Source organism: Mytilus trossulus, chromosome 3 (genome assembly GCF_036588685.1).
Source record: "Mytilus trossulus isolate FHL-02 chromosome 3, PNRI_Mtr1.1.1.hap1, whole genome shotgun sequence".
Lineage (NCBI taxonomy): Eukaryota > Metazoa > Mollusca > Bivalvia > Mytilida > Mytilidae > Mytilus > Mytilus trossulus.
In genome coordinates this window covers 17,616,323-17,637,691 of record NC_086375.1, presented here as the reverse complement: position 1 = coordinate 17,637,691, position 21,369 = coordinate 17,616,323, and the positions used below count along the sequence as shown (strand labels likewise).

The window sequence follows — 21,369 nt, the reverse complement described above, 5'->3', positions numbered from 1 at the left end:
TCGGACGGTTTCCTCCATATTGTCTTTTAAAATTGAAGATTGTGTCTTGCTGATCATTTTTTGATTATTTAAGTTTGTGTCTTATTAATTTTGATATTAGGCAAGAAGACAAAACTCGTGATCAAAGAGAAATGACCCTAATAAAGAGTCGACTGACAATTCCAACCATTGAACGTATTTGTAGAACCTGTCTTGCTGATCATTTGAGCATTTAAAAGTTTTTCTCCTATCTATTTTAGTTTACAGTAAGATGCCAAGTGATGAGATCAGATTACGTGGCCTTATGTGCTAAGCAACTCTTCTGTTTGTTAAAACTGTGTGAAAGTGTTGTGTAGAAAGTAGAAAAGAAAACTGCATATCGAATTGAAAGGACACCAACAGGACGTAGTTCAACTTAAACGTCTCAAAAGATTTTAACACGTCAAAAATAATTAATAACATTATTTTCATATACTTTATTACATGTTTAAGATTTCCTCTTTAGTAAACAAAATGATTGTGTATATATTAAAAATAGTACAGATGCTTTTTGCTTACTTTACTTATCTGCTAATTAATAACAAAAAAGTCTCAAACATTTCAACATGTTTTATTCAAATAAACATTTGCATATAATTATTGGCTACGAGAGCTGATCATTCAATACTACCATGAACCTGACAAGGCCAGTTTTATGTTGATTATTTCAAATGGAAAATTTCGAGTAAATATTGTTTTGTACGAGGTATTTATTTTATCATCATAAATCATTTTAAACTTGTCTAAAATTTTAAGAACATATATTTTGTCAAAACTATGTCAAAATTAAAATCAAAGTTGCTAATGAATTTGAATTTTCTAAAAAAAAATCATCATAAAGACGCGTGTTAAGTTGAACTACATTTATTAATTTATTAGCAGTGTTGATTTATGTGGTATGAATATCATTTAAATATTTTTTAATATTCGACAGATATTTTCATCTATTCATACATTACTGATATATGAAAAAAAGGAAGTTTTTAATCTTGACTTTTGAAAATTGCATATTTTTAATGTAAATTCAATTTCTGATATAGAATATTATAGTCGTGATTTTTTATAAAAAAAAATATTGATGTCATAATCAAAAGAGACTTGTAAGAAGATGGGTGATAAAACAATCGTTTCATTAGAATTAATTTGTTAACAAATTAAATGTAGCGTATGTTTAATTAAATGCGTTCTTTTTTTAAAAATTTAACAAAACTCCCTTAAAAAATATGAATCAAAATTGTCAAAGCCAAGGTTTATTTCTTTAACGGCATCGTTATCATTCATAATAGTTATCAAAGGTACCTCGATTATAATTTAGTACGCCAGAATAATTTTTACTTTGCCTTGTCATCTCAGCTGATTTGTTTCATTCATTAAATGCAAATATTAGATAATCATATAACAAAATCATTTTTATAATCTACACAACTTGCCCAGGTGAATTTTATACACAATATGCTCTCATATACCTAGTTTCTTATGTCTTGAATTGATATAGACCTAACTGTTGTCTTCCTTAATGTATTTGAATATGTTTAATTTCGAAAGATACTAGTTTGTTCAGCACAGATATATAATGGTATAGTTAAAGAATAGATTCATACATCACATGTCACAACAATATATAATACTTAGTACTCGAGTCCAAAATTAACCAGGAAAGCAATCAATTTATGTTCAAATATCGTTTGGGCGTTTTTCAGTATTACTTGTTCGACCCATTGGAATTTTAAATTGTAAACACATTAATATCAGTTTAGCGCTTTGGTAAGATGCCAATTGTGGCAATTCCAATCAAACTTGTGTAGTTAAAGAAACGGAAAAATCAAGATCCTGACTAAACAAAATAAAAGACAAAAATCTTGATAAGGTTACTAAATAAATGAACTTTATTAAAAAGGTAGAAAATTGAGTGTTTAAATTTAAATAATTTAAATAATCATATTTATTTCCGAACTACCTTGATACCAAATACCATGATAACGCAAACTGCTCTCAAAATTGAAATTAAACGATCCCTGTTCTGAATTGAAAACGGCCAACTTTAACTTTATATATGTCAATCTTAACCGGCATGATAAGGAAAATTACAGACGCTGCTTCGGTGGTTAGAGAATTTGGTGGAAATGAAATGCACGTTCTTAGAAGTTTAGTCATTTACTATGAAATAAGACAGTCGTTGGTCTTATATCCTACTAAACAAAGTTATAAATCATATAACTATGAAACGAGGTAACCATACTGAATAATGGAAAATAACAGAAAAATGTCAGTGACAATTCGTATTTATTTTGACTCAATTAAATGAGAAAAACCTTTTGATAATATTTAAATAAACATTTTGACACAAAGAATATTAAGCATTTCTTTTCTACTATAAAACTAATCTAATTTTCCCTATATAAATATTTACAAAATAATTCAAAAATGTAACTTTATGTATTGTTCTAAAGGAAATAAATATCTATTTATGTGGCAGAGTTATCCTTCTTTTGCATGGAAATGCATACTCTTCTCAACTGTAGTTTTGTAACGTTCTTTAAGTAACTGTATGTTTAGAATGTATTGGTCTAAATGTAAAACTTAATAAACAGAGCGTTCATACCACATCTCATCTAGTTAAACTCGATAACAATTAAAATGTTTCCACAAAACACTTTTTTTCACTCGTTTTGTTCATGCAGTTTGATTTTGTCAGTTTCATTGTTGTCTACTTTTTTAATTTCCCTTTGAGTTTGGTGTTTTTGTTCGTCTTTTTTATTTGAATTGTAACGGCAGACGATTATAGCCAATTTGACGCTGTTAGTTTACACGAGTGTTCTTCCTTCGGCTTTACTAAATATTATCTATAAAATGTCAAAACTTTAGGTTTTATTTTTTAAAATGTTTCAAAATTGGAAGAAAAGTTGTTATGAAAATTTCAAAAGCTATGGAAACAATTTTCTATATTACACTGACAGGTAACAAAACGTCACTGACACAGACGTTTGGGTGATTCCGTTTCTGCCATTGGTAGTCTTACGTTTTAACAAAACAAAAAATGGAAACAAAGCTAAGACATCAACATGAGATGGTTGTTTCATAGAAAACTCTCGAAAACTGACATTGACAGTTAGGTTTATATCAAGTATTAACAATAAACAATGACAATTTTGTTTGAAATCAAATATTTATACACAATAAAACGAAACCAAAAAGAAATCTGATATGATTATCTTACAGGAAGGCCGTGAGCACATGAACCAGTTAGTTTGTCGAGGTATCAACATGATTAATAAATCTATTGCTTATAATTAAATCAACAAACAAAAACTATACAAAAATGCTGATTATCACATAATAACAATCAAATTGTTAAAAACAAAACCTCTATAACTGGCAAGATTTTTATATACAGAATCACTACATACAAAAACCTGTCTTATACTGAACCTGCTGCAATGTAGTTATTGCAATATATTGCTGAAACTAGGCGTTATATCCTGAACAAATATGAGCAGTTATATGTAAATATCAATTGTAAATGATAAAAATTTCAAAACTTGCAATATCAGCTCTATGGTTTAAAAATTTACTATAAAATCGTTGAAAGTGGAAATCAAAACAAATGAAATAAATGACATTGAAATGCATTACCACTTTTTACTTATCTTTTTATTTATTTATCTGCAAAAAAATTATATGGAAGATGGTGAACACATTATAAATAGATTAGCATTGTATTATTTTGATCTCAGGTAACTATCAGCTTGCCTCAATAGTTATAATTTACACTCTTATCATTTCAAAAATAAACAGCAACAAAAGCAAACATAACTTTATCATTTGGGCAAGGAAAAGACTCATTAAGTTGTTCATATGATTTTGTAATAATCGTCTAGATTTTAGAGAATACCACAAGTCTGTAACTGCAGATTATCACTTGTTGTAACAGTATAGTTGTATCGCAATTATCACGTTATGTGTGATGCATTGGCAATAATCACTAATGCAGTATGAAAAAATGCCTTCAAAGACTTGATCACTGTAAACTAATACCCATAAATAAATAAATAACATAACATAAGATTTTTGTTAGGCTTTGATAATTACAAAGAAGGAATGTATGGAAAAAGGAACCAAGGAAAACGATCATAACTGACTAATTTTATAATGCCATAATTCTTGTCCTTTCATTGTAGAGGGAATATAGAAAATGCAAAACAAAACTAACAATAGCTTATTATGCTAAGCTGTTTACATGCCTGCTCGGAGATATTTGTGATATAAAATTAAAAATTCTAACGAAAAAGACTAGTTTAAAAAGATTGTCTATTAAATGTATTCAACATGTTTGAGAGATATATATTTCCTCATATGAATGATACAAAGATAATTATGTTGGTAATGCTGGTTCAGGAACTTCAATTAATGCAAACAGCAGCATGAGCGACGTTATTTTAAAAGTGTATGATCAGTACTTTAAGGTTCAGTATATATACACAGATTTTTCTGGAAATTGTTTGCACACGGGAGTACTTAAATTACTTTGATGGTTGAAATACAATTCTTTGAATAAAATCTGCTCGTAAATCAAAATAACTTTTCAGCAGATGATGTGATAATTTATAATTAACAGATGAACTGCAAATCAGCTGAAGTTTATGAAATAATTTGTAAATGCTATACCCAATGCATTGCTGCGGTTGTCTATGCGGTTTACAAATGCCAAGTTATAGTAAATCACGAAACTAACGAGGTGCAAAGAAACCGTAGATCAATTGTTCTTACAGCAAACTGAAGAATATTATTTTATTTTTGATTTTTTCATCAAAGAATAAATAGCTAGACAGCGCTTGATGTTTTAAAAATTGATTTGTCACACATTATTAATGTAGTCTCGCGACACTGGAAATGTATGATCATGTATTATAAAACTAACCAACCTAAATATCAAACTGTTATACACATGTTTTGATTTCACCAATTCACATTTGTCATTCAAAATAGAACATACATATATATATATTTATTTATTTATCACTATTAAACACACATTTCTTATCATTTACACTTTGTATTTACAAAACATTATCCCTTTTGTTAAATTATATAAATATTCTATACTATAGTACATAAGCTATGTTAATCCTATGGACATATATTGTATGAAAGTTCTAACCAACCACAAACAAAACAAGCCTATCACATTAGTCCAAAAATTACATATATGATGACTACAGCAGTTTGATGGTATTGAGGAGTTTGAGGTTACAACTTCTGGTTTGATTTCCAAGGGTAAACATGCAAAGTCTAAATAGCATGCTCGATAACACTGATCGTTATTAGAAAGACTATCATTTGCCGCTTCCCTCAGAGCTGAAATGAAAAAGAAAAAAATATATTGATTAACACAATAATGAATAGACCTATTAAAATGGTCATTAGCTGCTTATTTCTTGTTCCTGAATTAATGAATCGTATTGTTTTGAGGATGTGTACTCTAGCAAATATTTTTTTTTGTCAATATAAACTAAACAATGCTTAATTTATCTATAGAGGAATATGATGGTCTGATTCCAATATACCCAGCATTAACTGGACGTGTATATAAAAAAGAGGATGTATGATAGCCAATCAGACAAATCTCAACAAGAGACAAAAAGACACAGAAATTAGCATCTATAGGTCACCGTATGGCCTTCAACAATGAGGAAAGCTATAAAGGGGTCCAAAATGACGAATGTAAAACAATTCAGACAATAACCACTGAATAAAAGGCAGTTGCAAATGGCTTAACTCATCAGATAGATACACATAGAAATACATTTAACATCTCTACATCTAAACATGTAATTTATTAGAGACCGATCGCCGGTGGATGAAGTGTTTATACAGTATTGACTTATTGTACGTCCAAGTCATTTGTATAGTATGATTAATCATTGTGTCTATGCATACTACTAGTATATAGAAATAAGAAGATGTTTTACGAATGCCAATGAGACAACTGTATATCCAAGCCACACTATGTAAAACGTTAACAATTAAAGTTCAAAGTACGGCCTTCAAAACGAAGCTTTCGGTCACACTGACCAGCAAGATTTAACGTGCCCCAATATGACTAGTACAAAACATTTCATTCAAACAGAAAACCAATGCTCAAAATTATATAAAAAGCGAAATACAAGAAATGCTTATGCACCACATCAACACACGACAACCACTAAACAGGCACCGGACCTATTCATATTTTGAAGCAATCATTCAATGCTTCTTTATCTGAATTCGAGATTTGTCAACTGTTCAAAACATTTGATTGTTTCTTCATGTTTTCAGAGTGCAGAAAGAGTAGAGCGGCATACTTTCATATCAATATATGTTTTAGTTCTTTAAGGCTTTGATAACTTAAGGGACATTAAACAAAAATCATGGGTCTTTTCTTTTATGTACATTTGGTCGAATACTGATCAAAATTGAACGAGGGAGCGTTGATAAACAAACAAATTTGCTTCCCCACACCATATAACTTTGCCTATCCCAATTCAGAGTCCTAGTAAGATTTTGCCTTATATCCTATTTTAATGTCATTTGTTATTTGGTTAACTTGGATCCGTAAGGTGTCATAGTATACATAAATGATTTTTGTACAGATGTCTTCGAAATAACTATTAAGTATTTGAGCAGTCAGAATAATAATTTAAGGAAAGCAAGACTTATGAGACAAAAGCCCGATTCCGAAAAATCATGTTTCATCTATAGATAATTCAGATAATACGTCATTCTCTTCCGGATTTGTATTTCAAAGGGAAAATACAGATTCCTCTGAAACTTTCATATTTACCAATAGAATGATCAAGTCATTAATTCTTTCTTTAATTTGGTTATATTGGTAATGTTTCTAGCATTGCATTATTTTATTCGAGCACGCAATGTGAACATTATTTAATTTTAGGAAAAATCGGTCATTGTTTCTAGACATGCATACCATTTCAATATTGCATTGTTATTCAAAAACAATATTTATAGAACGAAAAAGAGTGAAGATTTTCAGTGTTGAGAACCTTGATTATATGACAATTAGTGAGAGTTGAGGGAGGGGATATTACCTGACAAAAATAATTCTGTACTTAAAATTTCTACATAAGAACATGACAGTCAGAAAAAAACCCATAACGGTGATCCAGATGACAAAATGATAGTCTGAATAAAAAAAAATGAAACAGAATGCAATACCCATCCAAATTTGAAAGGAACTTTTTTTTTTTTTTTTTTTTTTCATTAATGGGGTCTGATTTTATTTTGGCATGTGACTAGTTTTGAAAAAAAACATTGACAAAGGAAAAAGGATTGCTTGATTGTTTAAACATTACTTTCACCACTATCATGACTATTGGCTATTTCCTGCCAGTCTATATCTATTGGTGGAGAAAGTACCTGAGAGAACCAGAAAAACTAACAATCTTAGTCAATTAAGATTTGATTGGAACGCACTAACCATGTGAGGGGTTCGAAGTTACAACACCAATTTGACAGGCTAATGACACAGTAGTTGAACTTCTAAGAGCAATCAGCCACCTAGGACCTGCTATATTACAAGACTCTTCATATTAAAATTTGAATCACATAATAATGATAATGATTTTCGTTAATATTATATTTCGTGGTTTTGTCAAAGTATGCATATAAACCATATATAACATATGTTTATACAAAATTATGCATTTAAATTCATGATTTACTGATATCCATGAAAATAAAATGAAAATTCTATTCGTAGATATAGGAAGATGTGGTGTGAGTGCCAATGAGACAACTCTCCATCCAAATAACAATTTAAAAAGTAAACCATTATAGGTTACAGTACGGCCTTCAACACGGAGCCTTGGCTCACACCGAACAACAAGCTATAATGGGCCCCAAAATTACTAGTGTAAAACCATTCAAACGGGAAAACCAACGGTCTAATCTATATAAACAAAACGAGAAACGAGAAACACGTATATATTACATAAACAAACGACAACTACTGTACATCAGATTCCTGACTTAGGACAGGTGCAAACATTTGCAGCGGGATTAAACGTTTTAATGGATCCAAACCTTCTCCCTTTTTCTGAAACAATAGCATAACATCACAACATAGAAAAACATACGATAAAATATCAATTGGCAGACTTAACTCAATCAAAAAACGTATGATTACACAGTGAACGAATAAATTTGATCTGCGATATCTGAATACAAATGCACAGTTAATTAAATATTAGAGACAAACATTCATGACCAAAAAGCTAACAAACAAATTCAAACACGGGACATCACTGAGAAATATTTAACCAATCAATGTTCACTTTAGAAAAAACCCGTACTTTACTTGTATGATTTTTTTTGGACCCAACCAATAATAATGAATGCACTGTATTTAGCATCCATCGTGTTGAATTTTCCAATATGTAAGTTCAATGTAAAATATAGAATAGTTTCTTTAAATACAATTCCTTTGAGCAATTTAACAAGCTTTAATCACTTTATGTATATACATATTCATATCTCATCAATTTTGAATACTTTGCCAGCCATAAACTATCTTGCAATTCATTCATAATATTCGATTAAAAAACTTTTCAATATGCTTTAATGTCTTTAATTTTTATCTTATCCCAAAACCTAATTGTAGTACACAGAATAAATCATTAAAACAAATAAGTACTTTTAGAGATCAGCCGATAATTTTATGCAGATGCATGCAACTTCAAGGTTATCTGTAAGTTTAAAATAGACATGAACGTATAAAAATAAGATCGCAAATAGTTTATAGAACGTTGTTAGCCTAAAACCCAAGTAAAATATTATGGTATTTCCTCAACAGGCATTGAAAATTGCGACATGAGATTCCTCATTTTTTCTATCATATTATACATAGATATATTGTTTAGCTTCATGCTTTTAAGGGACAAGTTTACCCATGCCTATTTCTATTTTCATTGTGTTTAATGTTCATTTTGTAACAATTGTGTTTATAATGCAAGAGGGGCAAAAGATACCAGAGGTACAGTCACACTCATAGATCGAAATTTTACAGAAAACGCAATGGCTAAAAACACACAGACACAATGACATAAGGAATATATGCGATATCAGCTGTGAAACGGTTAACTCATAACGGTCAACTAACTCGTGATGGCGTCCGTAGAATTCAGAAGGGATGATTTCAAATTCACCATTTGGAACTTTTAAATAGCTTTCGTGTGAGCAGCTTCCCTCTATTTAGGAAATCATGTTAGGGAATACAAGCCCGGGAATATGTATATGTGTGTTAAAACATTTGGGCTTTGATTTTTTTTTATTAATGTAGACGGTGCATTTCATATAACTTATATAAAACATAAGAACAATTTTTACCTTCAATGCGTAGAGGCAGAACCCCAAATAATAAACAGTATTTGTTAAATAATGCTTAAAGATATAAACTCATCAAAGATACCAGGATTAAATTTTTATATTTACGCCAGACGGGCATTTCGTCTACAAGAGACTCATTAGTCAGTGACGCTCGAATCCACAAAAGATAAAATAACGAAATAAAGTACGAATTTGGTTGAAGAACATTGAGGACAAAAATTCCTAACAGTTATGCAAAATACAGCTAAGGGTAATCTTTTCCTGAGGTAGAAAAGCCTTAGTATTTCAAAAATTGAATAGTTTTGTAAACAGTTAATTTATAAATATGACTATATCAATGACAATCTATGTCAGCACAGAAGTGATACCCTCGGGAAATTAAAACGGCACCAGGGGTGGCATCGACTCAATGTTTACCAAAGTTCAAATGAAGTGGTTGTTAGCAATTATAGGCAATTGAACAGCCTTCCGAAAACAAACAACATATTGTAAAATTTGCTATAAAAGGTCCCCGACATAAATAATATGAAACAATTCAATTGAAAAAACTAACAGGTGAATTTATAAATAAACACATTACGAAAATCAAATTTGACAGACATGAACCAAACACCTCCACTGAACATGAGGCTCCTGGTTATAAACAGTCAGGCATGTGAAGAGAGTGGTAGGGTTAACAATGTTTGAAAACACCAAACCCTTTACATATAAACTGATCATAGAAACCAGGATTAAAATTTTATATTTACGCCAGACGCGCGTTTCGTCTTCATAAGACTCATCAGTGACGCTCGAATCAAAAAATGTTTAAACGTCCAAATAAAATACGAAGTTGAAGAGTATTGAGGACCGAAAATTCCTAAAAAAGTTTTACCAAAAACAGCTAAGTTTATCTATTCCACATGGGACAGTTTTGCTATAGCACGAAATAAGAAAACACTATACAATACAATAAACGAAAACAAATATGATGTACAGCAATAACCACCTAACTTGGGACAGGCACATGAAGAATGTGGCGGGGTTAAACATGTTTGAGGTCAGCAACCCTAATCAAATCTGGATCATTGGTGTAATCGTATTACATAAGAACAAACTTTCGTTATGTCGAAAAGGGCTTAACTCATCACATTGACAAAAAGAAGAAAAAAACTGTAACAAAATATACGTATATGATATATTCAAACTAGAACTTAAAATTTATATTCATAGTATATAATACGATCCATCGCTGTTTTCCCGTGCACACTACCGAAGGGTAAACTGTTTTCTAAATATTATTAATGACCAAGGAAAATAAAATTAGTATCAAATAGAAGAACGAATAAAACAAAAATAAAAAGGTTTCGAATGTAAAAAAAATCTTTATATAGAACTGTTGCGGAACTAAATAGTTTGATTAACCATAAAAGATTGAGATTAATTTCTATTTTCAATTCATAAGCAATTAATTCCCCTTTAATATTTTTGAAATCTATTGTTGTACGTTTTGTATATCAAAGAGCATTTATTTTCATCAAGGAAATAACTTATAATGCTTTAAGGTACGTTTTAAAAATAACATTTCAAATACAGCGGTATTCTTAAATTAAAAACTAAGATCACTATTTTATCAAGGTAAATTGTAACTACTCCTAAATGTTTTATATTTTCATTGCATGTATTGGTATATTAGTACTGAACTGTTTGTTTGTATAGTGATTAAGATAAATAACACACTTTTGACTGCTATTCCTCTATTTTTGACATTTTAACCTATCATGTATTTTGTTTTGTTCACACATCGTTGGAATTTTATGCGAAAATCATACAAGTGAGAGGATGTGCTAGCTAATCGGTCCGGTTTGGCCACCATTTTCTACATTGGATAATGCCTGTGCAAAATCAGAAATGTGACAGTCGTTGTCAATTATTTTGATTTGTTTGAACTTTTGGTGTTGCTGTTTGGTTGGAGACTTTCAATTTTGAGTTATCCTCCAAGTTTGGTATTTTTGTTATTTATTTTTAGCATTGATAATTCTTTTTGTATACTATGATTTTATTACAAAATACAGTGTTTTAATTTCTGATGTCTTTTAATATTTTGCAAGGTTCTTCACTATTGACATGTATTGTTTGTATTATTCGTTTGCATCGTGTAACAGTAAAAATTGTCATAAGCATTTACCACACATTGATTATTTTAAAATCAAAGGCGACAATGCAAGCTGTTTTCACTAGTAAAAAGTTCTTACACACATTTCAAAATTGTCATTGATAAATTGAAAAATAATAAACTACGGAAAATAAATATATAGCTACTATAATTGTACTTACATTTGCATAAAAATGATGGTTCACCGGCATGAACTGTATTGATACTTGGACGAAAGAATGGACACCTGTTTTGAACATTTTCACATATATCGTTACAGGGAGGAATTTCTATATCACCATTGAATAATGAAAACTGTCTAGAACACGTCCATTTTTTATAAGAATGCTACAAAAGATGAAGAAAATATATATATATATATGGTTCTTGGAATGATTTGAATAAAAATAATTCCAACAATGTGAATCGAAAAGAGAAAAACTGTACCAACATGTAGGCACAATAAAGGTAAACCTTCTGTTCAAACATGTAAATAAATGGTCAACCATTTACAAATTTGTAATTTAATAGGAGCTACTTTAGACTTGCTATCTACAACCAAACATGCCATTTTAATGAGGTATGTGGGGAATTCTGGATTATTATTCCACAAACTTTAATACACCTACGTTTGATGTTCATCCCGAGTGTTCATCATGTACATTATTCCCCTTTTTCTAGTTTAAGAACTTGCAGATGCAAAAGATAATTAAGCAACAAAATCATTAAAATGATCAATAAAGCAGATGCAACTAAATCGTTTTTATCATGAGATCGACTGTCCCTCAGATGGTGGAATGTGAATCTCTTCAACTGTTCCAATCCTTCCAGTGGCCAGAGTTTGTTTAGTAATGCAATCATTTAAAGGATACATTCTAAACGTACATCTTTGGTTGATACAATACGAAATTTAATTTAACTCAAATTACAATTTTTTATAAATCCGACAGGTAAGGTTGTATTGAAGAAATTTTGCGCAGCTGTTTCTGTCGCTTAAATTAAAAAAATATTCCGTCACAGACATTGAGATTTAAATACTTCGAACTTTTTTTATTTTGTAAAATGTAACTGAAAAAAATGTGGACAACAAAGCTATACTGTCGTTAATTTGTTGTTGTTCGTGTTGCTAGATTCTAATTATGTTAAAATTCTCTAATTTTGTATATCAACTGAATTAAGACTCAATTATTTCCCTATGAAAAGTTGCATTAGGGTTAAGTCCTTTATATGCAATTTCAAATTCCTAAACTCTAGTTTTTATCTTTCATTCAGGAAAACAGACCATTGTGTTTTAAGATGTAATGATGATTTGTCAGTTAAAATAAAAAAAAACTCAGAAAGAAATCACTTTCCATCTACCGGCGGACGACAGTACCGTACTTGCAAAAAAAAAATCAAAAAGTACGATATAAAACAGAAATATTCCTCTATAAAAAAAAATTTGATATACGAAAACTCTTTAGATGTAACTTAAGAAATGAAAGAGGAAAACCAATTTACTTCATAAATCTAACTTAAAAGTATTTTTTCATTTAAATGATAAAAGGGAACTCAATTATTCAATATTTGTTACCAACGAATTCTGATAGCAATTTACAATAGGCTATATTTTCAGAGTGATTGAATTGAGAGGACACAGTTTATTTGAGATCTATTTTGTTTGTCAAAAAAGTGCTACTTCCGAAATATAAAACTAAACTACATTAGAAAATTACCCAATTTGGTTAACGATGTTTTCAAAGGTCGCGAAATGAAAAGAAAAACGTCATAAAAATCAAATCCTTAAAAAACGAAAATTAAAAAATTACCAGACAAAAAACGAAAAAAATCCAACCGCAAACAGTAAAGACGTAATTAAATAAATGAAATTACATCTGTAAATAAGTTATTAATTTGCTGAAAAGAACCTGAGTGATACAATTCATTTCTAACATTTGAAACAAATATTATAAATGTAATCGAGGCGCAGCTAGTAAATTATAATTAGGGTAATAAAAAGGTGACATGGCGATTTTTTTTTTTTTTTTTTTTAATAAAGACTCAGTCTTCACAGGATCCATAGATTTTAAAAAGTGACTCAGTTGAATATTGAGCAAGGGTCATATCAACCAACGCTTCAATTCTCTTGCAGTTACAAATAAATTCAGATATCTTTCAATGCTTTTTTATATCATGAATAAACAAAACAACATGTAAAAATTCACTAATTGGCTTAATTCGAAATAGTTAGCACAGCATAACATCAGATATCCTGAAAGTATATAGACTTATTAACAACGGTTTTCGGTACATTGTATAGACTTTGATATAGTATACAAATTCCAGTAGTTTTTCAACTTTTGACCGTCTTCGTGAAACAAAAAAATGCAAAATTAATTAATATTTTCTTTGTTAAATTAGAATGTTCTGTTATGTTTGTCTGTTTGTTTGTTGTAAATAGTCATGGCTTAAATCTTGTAGGCGAAACTTATTACATTTCCATCTGTTTTTGTAATACAAAGTATACCAGACTCATTGAAGTCAGCTAAAACTCTTAAATTACACACCCGAAAACGGAATGCATTGTCCCACATAGGATGGGCAGTTGGGTAATGAGAGTTTTGGTAAAAGATCTCATTACCTTTACCAATAAAAATATAGTCAACTATGACTGTCATTGTAAAATACAATGGAATAATTCAACAGAAGGATGACAAATAGTTCTGATAATGTTGTACGAATGAGAATATATATTTACCCGAGAACTAGGTCATTCTATCGGATACTTATTTTAGTGACCGTTTGTATGTACATTATGTTATGCCACTGACACACAATCGCAGCTTTGACTGCAGTTTTATAAAAGATTTTATCTATTTACGTAATTTACAATACAATAGGACTTGCAATACTTTTGAATATGCTGCAAGGTTTAAACATCATTGCAATTAAATTCTTAAACACGATGTCAACATCAACTCGAGAGATGATAACCGTGTGTGAAGTAATAAGAAAGTACATATGATTTTCCTTTTAGTGCTTACAGATTCTCAGGTTTTTGTATTATATAATTTTAAGATTAAGACAGTTCTAATAGGTTAGATTACAAAAGTAAATACAATCATTTCAACCTTTAACATTCTTAGCAGGATGCATGTAAACAGACAGAACAGGTGAAACCCTTAACACAAAGTATCTGGAAATCTGCGGTTTCTTTTTTAAAATATGCATTTCAGAACAAAAACTAAGTAAGATAGCATATTCCAAAATCGTAAATAAGTCTGCAATGCAAAGAAATAGAAAAATGTCTTGATAGCTTATGTATTATTCAACACAGAACATTGAGAAGAAAAATAATGCCACAAAAGTGATGATGTGTTGCTGCTTCGGTTTACTTTTCTTAATTTGTTTATTAGTAAAACAAAAGGTATGTACAGAGCAAAAGCGTCAAATTTAAAGTTTATATATTAATTTTGTGACAAATATAGCATGTAAAAGTTCTTGGCGCTTAAAAAAACACCGTCATTAGAACTGTGTACAGCAGTCTAATAATTTCGTTGTATTCTTTTGTTATCAATTCGAAGACCATTCTTTGTTATAATTTGCTTTTATTTTTTGTTATACTTTGTTTTATTCATTGTCTCAGCAGCCATATAATTCTTTTGCATTACAGTATTCTTATAAATCAACAAATTGTGTAGGTTTACTCTGGGAGTATCCTTTTTTTAGTTGTACAATACTTTTTTGGCCTGCTGAAACCATTTTCGGTCACCTTCCATAAAGTGTATATCAAAATGCTTTTGACAAATCGGGTACTTTTCTGGATGTAGCTAATAACCTATACAAAACGCTCAACAACTATATATAAGGTGCCGACAAACTACACTACGTTTCAAAATACTTTTGCCTAAAAGAAATAAAGAAGGGCCTAACTAGAACAGCACACACTCTGCCTACGATGATAATCATTCAAATTGTATTACAAAATGCAAGCCAGTTTTGAAAAGAATAATATAGATAACCGAATGTTGCAACTTCTAGAAAATATTTTGTCCAAACTTAAATGTAATGAAGTAATAATCGCATATCGGTAACTAAATTTCTTATCAAATTATAAACGATACTTTTACCACAGACTGTTAAATAAGTTTCAACTCGAAAGTTTCTGATAAAGCAATGCTATCTTAAATCTTTATGCGATTTGAAAAGCTATCAGTAAAAATATCAATCTCCAAGGTAAATTTAAAAAGAATGAAGTCCATAAAACGTTAGATAAACGTAAGGAATGGTGAAGAACTGTCATACTGCTGACTTAACACAGGTACTATCCGAAGAACTTGATGGATTAAGCTTGCTTTTATAGCTAGCCAACCTTAAAATAGTAAGAAAGTCTATATTGTGTTAAAAAAGCATGTTTACATATTTAGGTTTTTGTCTGTGATACCCCATTTTTTTTAATAGTGCTTTTTTTGGAATAATTTAGCAGTTTTTCTTGTAACTTTTATGATATATTTTGGCACAAATGTTAAGTAGGGTCTCAATATGGTTTAACTATTCTTAAAGCCTACAATTTTGCTCAAAGAATTTCATTTATTTTCTTGAATAAGATTCAATGTGATTCTGATTATAAGACAACTAAGTTTTTTATATATTTCATCAGAGATTATTAATTTTTAAAATTTTCAATCAAACTTTTATATGTCTATATCGCAGCTAATGGGATTCATTCCCAAATATTCAACTGGGTTTTCAGTTATTAAACAATTTTTACTTTTTTTATTCGAGTTTAGTTTAATTAGTTGAAACATATTTATTAAGAGTGGATTGGGAAACAAGTTTTGCAACTTATATTAATCCCTTTCCACTTTGCGGGTGCGAGTGCTGCCTTGTAGCGGCATTAGCCTACTCTTTTTTGAAATCTACAAGAGTGTCTTTAACGTGCAAGAGATATGGCTCTCTCTTAACACGGGTCAGCCATTTATCGTCCCCTTCCGACGGACTATCATCGTTTCCTTAAGACCATACTCGCAAATGGTGTCAAGGGAGAGCCGAAAATTGAGTTCCTGAAATTTTCATCCCAAACGGGAATCGAACCAGGAACCTTTGTGTTAGTAGTCCGATGCACTAACCACTACACTACGACTACTCATTCTTTATTCGAGTGTCACCGAGGAGTCTTTTGTAGATGAGACGCGCGTCTGTCTTACATATTTATAAATGTGTACCTGTGATGAATCTATTTAGATACGAACCCGGGTTCTCTCCTTTTTAGAGGTCAAGCGATTCCTCCAGATGTTGTGTATGACCTTGCTGTGTCTCTTTTTAATCGATTAATGATATTCGTACACACATCTGTTAACTACTGTTGCCTCAATTCATTAGACGCAAAATCAAATTGAATATTTGAAAATCCAAAAAATAAATTAGAAGATAGATATATTTTACATATTGTTTTTTTGATGGAGTGTTGACTCATTTTGACTCATACCACTTCTTCTTATATCTATATAGAGTAGGTTTTTATGAAAATATACTATTTAGAATTTTGAAGTTCATATTTCAAACCGTTCTACTTGTTTTGATAGCAATCTCTCTAAACAAGATTAATTCTTATAAAATTTATGAGAAAAGTTCAAATAGAAAATAACTACTACAGTAAGAAAAAAATCAGATGTTAGCTTGTAGGTAATGAAAACTTATACATTCTTGGACGATATTCAGCACCATTACTGAAAGTTTCAATAACTGAATCCCCTTCCAAAATTTCACGATGACCACAATTACTATCCTCTTAAACTAGATACCGATTAAAGGTAATTACGCATTGAACTATTGATAACAAGTGTAAATTCTTCTTTTTCTTTTTGGACTTATACAAAATATACACTTATTTATACATTTATAAGACTGAAAGTTAAGACATAGGCATACTCGAAGAATAAAAACACGCAAAGTGACAATCAAGAATGTTTTACTGAATAATATTTTTACTCTATGTGGCATAAATATCGTGACCAGTTTATCATTATCTTAAATTCTACGATTCCCATGTGAATCAGATTCTTGTAAATCTAGTTATAAGAAACCAATATGGAATTATATTAATTTACATTTAATTCCCGATTCTGACATGAATTGCAAATTAATAGATTTAAACTCCATAATGTATGTCAGTATTAGTAAATAAAGTATTGTTGCGCCTTGCTGCATAATCGAATAAGAAACGCACCTAAAATAACGATATCGGCATTGTTTTATTCTTTTTATCAGACTTCTTGATTCAGGATTGTAATACCTTTAATTAATTGCATTGTAATTCCCATTTAAAAAAGAAAAAGAAAACTCCTTTGACAGTCTGACATAAAAAAAAAATTGACTATTTGTTTATCACTAGTCTCTTTTATTGTAGAATTTTTCATCAGTTTTATCAGTTATTATGGAACTAGGTACTTTTGTAAAAAGTAAAATAACAAAAATATTCATAATTCAAATTGGAAAGTATCTCATTAAATTGCAAAATCAAAAACACTATTACATCAAACGAATGGAAAACAACTGTCACACTCCTCACTTGATACAGGCATTTCCTTATGTAGAAAATATTGGATTAAACCTTTGTACAAACGTGAAGTGACTACATATTAACATTTAGGTCAACTATGATTTCCTCATCCGTGAACCTTTAAACGAGTTCGCATTAGGGATTATTTCTCTGTTCATCATCATACGACATGCAAAGTTTATATTTTATTCACAAATCCTCCAGGTACAATCTATTTGAGGTGGTATGGGTGTCTTTTGCCAAGTTTTGATTGTAAAAAAACAGAGAAACTAAGGTCCGGATTTTTTATCAAGTTAGCAAAATTTGATGCAGAAATGCAGATATCTAATATGAATTTCATTTAAAAGAACCTATATATAAGAATATAGCTTATAATTATTAATATTTTTACAAGTGTAGATGATTTTTGGTTGTTTTTATATGTTTTTAAAATTGGCAGTTTACGGGGAGGTAACTCTAAAACAGTGCATTTCCTTAAGGAATCTACATGGATTTTTCATATTTCGTATTTTGACCCTACCTTTTCTTTTGATATTCTCAAAGCATTATATGAAAGCTATCTTTTCCTATTTTTTATCATTATGTTTGTTTCAACCCACACAATGGTGTTTTTTCCTGTATAATCCATACCAAATGTGTCATTTTGTAACAACCTGTAGCTTGAGAAAATGCGCGGTGTATTATATGTTTTACCATATATCAATAGATACTACGTTTTGGCAAAGTATGAACAAATTATATCATTTTTATTTTAGACTCCCATACCACCTTAAATAGACAGATTGACATTTCTTCGTTTATCCAATGCTTATATACAATAAGATATTACCTGATTATATGAGCTGTAATACAGTTGCTTCTTTTAAGCCCCGTTCACATGGTTCAAGTTTACACGTGCTTATAAATATGCACAGGGGCAATTTTTTCAACTTATGAAAATGCAAATGGGAAATGTGTTTACTTGATTTTTATACCAAGGGTGAATTAACGACATGTTCACATTTGAACTGTATGAATATGTAGTTTTCCATTATTAAAGTTCGATACTCGACTTATCGATATGATTATATTTCTTTTAAAAGTTATTAAATTTTGTTCAATAACATGTATCATAAAAGTTAAGTGTTTTTACTGTATGCGACTCAATGGTTCTGGGTTGAAAAACTTGGAAAGATTAAAAAGAGAACATCGATGTCGTGATTTTTTATGCTTAAAATTTACAAAATGTTACTTTCATTTTGTATAGCACTTTGTCTATAACGTTGTTGGTGGACTTGACATCAGTCCCCGAGTAATCATCAGATCAGTAGTCAGTACTTCGGTACTGTCATGATTTATAATATACCTCTCTAAAATTGTTTGTTTCTAAATTTATGAATTATTAAGAAATTAAGGTTTCAATTCCCTTCAGTCCAGTTCCAAAATGACAATGGTTACAATGTTGTCACACTGCATGGATACACTTGAAACGAGAACCTGAACTAAGTGGCTTGGTTATAAATATCACAATTGATAATTGTCTGTATTGGCCATTAGAATTTAATTTGGAATTCTGTTTTCCAAAACACGTTTCATTCCAAAGTTAAATTTCATGGAAAACAGGTGTGTGACAATAACATCTAACAACTAACTTGTTTACATTGGTTTCATTTCCAACTAAAAAATTAAATAAACTTTAGAAATGCATGCATTTGAAGCGCTTTTCTTGATTAGCCTATGATATGAGTAATTGTGAATGTAAACAGGCTTTAAAAAATAAGGCCATTCATCGACATAGCTGATAATTCTCATTTGCTAAAAGTGTCCCGTTATGTTGCAGTCTGTGTCTACTTATCTATAAATAACTTAAACTTATTAACTGTCATGAAAAACAATAGTATTAAAATAAATCAGTATTTGTGTCAATTTACCAAAATTCACATTTAATCTATACACATATAAAGACTATAGAGTATTTTTGCATTGTCATTCTGAATCCTATTATCATCACACAAAAAGGTATGCAGTATTTAATATAAAATAAGTTAAGAATATAACTATCCTTTAATTCAAAGGCTCTTGTCTCCGGAGTTATAAAATTTACTACAGCCACAGTTCGTAGATGATATTGATCGCTCAGCAGCAAAGAAGAGCAGATAACCAGGGAACAAAGGTGTAAATAAGAGTTATCAAATGAATGCAATGTTTAATTTTTAAAGAACTCATTGGATGAACAAAGGGTTTTTTCACCTCTAGAAGCCGCATACTAATGTAATTAATATTCGTGATAGGTCAAATAATCAAAAATTAATCCTACTTCCTACTCCATAATGTCAACCACAAAATAATATGTGAGAGACGAGCTACCATGAATATCTAACTGTGTTATATAGGCGGACAAATTGAGGAAAATGGTATCAATACCGTCTTCCTAAAATGAATTATGCAGATTGACAAATTTATATAATTTACAAACTGAAATGGAGTACGTATAAAAAGGCAACTTATTTCTCCTTGAAAATCAAAAGGCATCACAAATAGATATACCATTTTTCAAATGATTATCATGATCTTAAGACATACAAATATTCATAATGATGATTCTAGAATACTTGTATGACAGATTATAGATTTCATTTAAGGAAAAATTGTTACAACAAAAAACTGCCATGAGAAGCCTTGCATTTTTAAGATCATTACATCTAATTTTCAATATCAATAAAAAAAGGCCTTACCCAAATGATGTTTAGCTATAATATGCCCTATATATAAAATATCTAGTTTGCTAATTCATGAAATTATTGTGACATAAAAAGATATATTTCTCAACTAACATTTCTATCATCCTATTGATTGATCATCACAAATAACATGATTTAAAACGGCTTCAATAAGTTTAATAGTTTTGCAATTTCAAGGACTAAACAATGGCTAGGAATATACTTCCTCTTTAAGCCTTAACAGTGTGCCAGTATCAAATTGGTAGTGATTGTTGTATGTTAGCAGTCAAGTTACTAACATAGAAAAACATTCATCACCAGAGTAATAAAGTATCGAGCGGACAACAGATTAAACATGTTAACCCAAATGTATTCAAAGCATTGAGCAATGGGTCCAATGTCAAATGAAATTATAAAAACGACATATATCAAAATAAAAATATCCAGATCAATTCCATGGAAATGGAAAAGACATAAAATGTAGAATTTAGATACATATACCGGACATGAGTGGAAATAACACGAAGGAAAAGACAACATAAATGTCTCACATCTGTAAAATTACGACGTTGCATGGTTTTGTAAAAGAAATTATA

At 30.1% G+C, this 21,369-nt stretch overlaps 1 protein-coding gene across 1 annotated transcript in view; it reads right to left on the bottom strand.

Moving 5' to 3' along the window:
• Window positions 1-491: 491 nt before the first annotated feature.
• LOC134710281 (NALCN channel auxiliary factor 2-like) overlaps window positions 492-21,369 on the bottom strand; it is a 62,808-nt gene continuing 41,930 nt past the window's right edge. The window contains exons 2-3 of the mRNA XM_063570577.1: window positions 11,716-11,881; window positions 492-5,373 (exon numbers count right to left, since the gene is read on the bottom strand). Coding sequence (XP_063426647.1) covers window positions 5,135-5,373; window positions 11,716-11,881 — 405 coding nt within the window. The 3' untranslated portion in view covers window positions 492-5,134. The remainder of the gene's footprint in view (window positions 5,374-11,715; window positions 11,882-21,369) is intronic.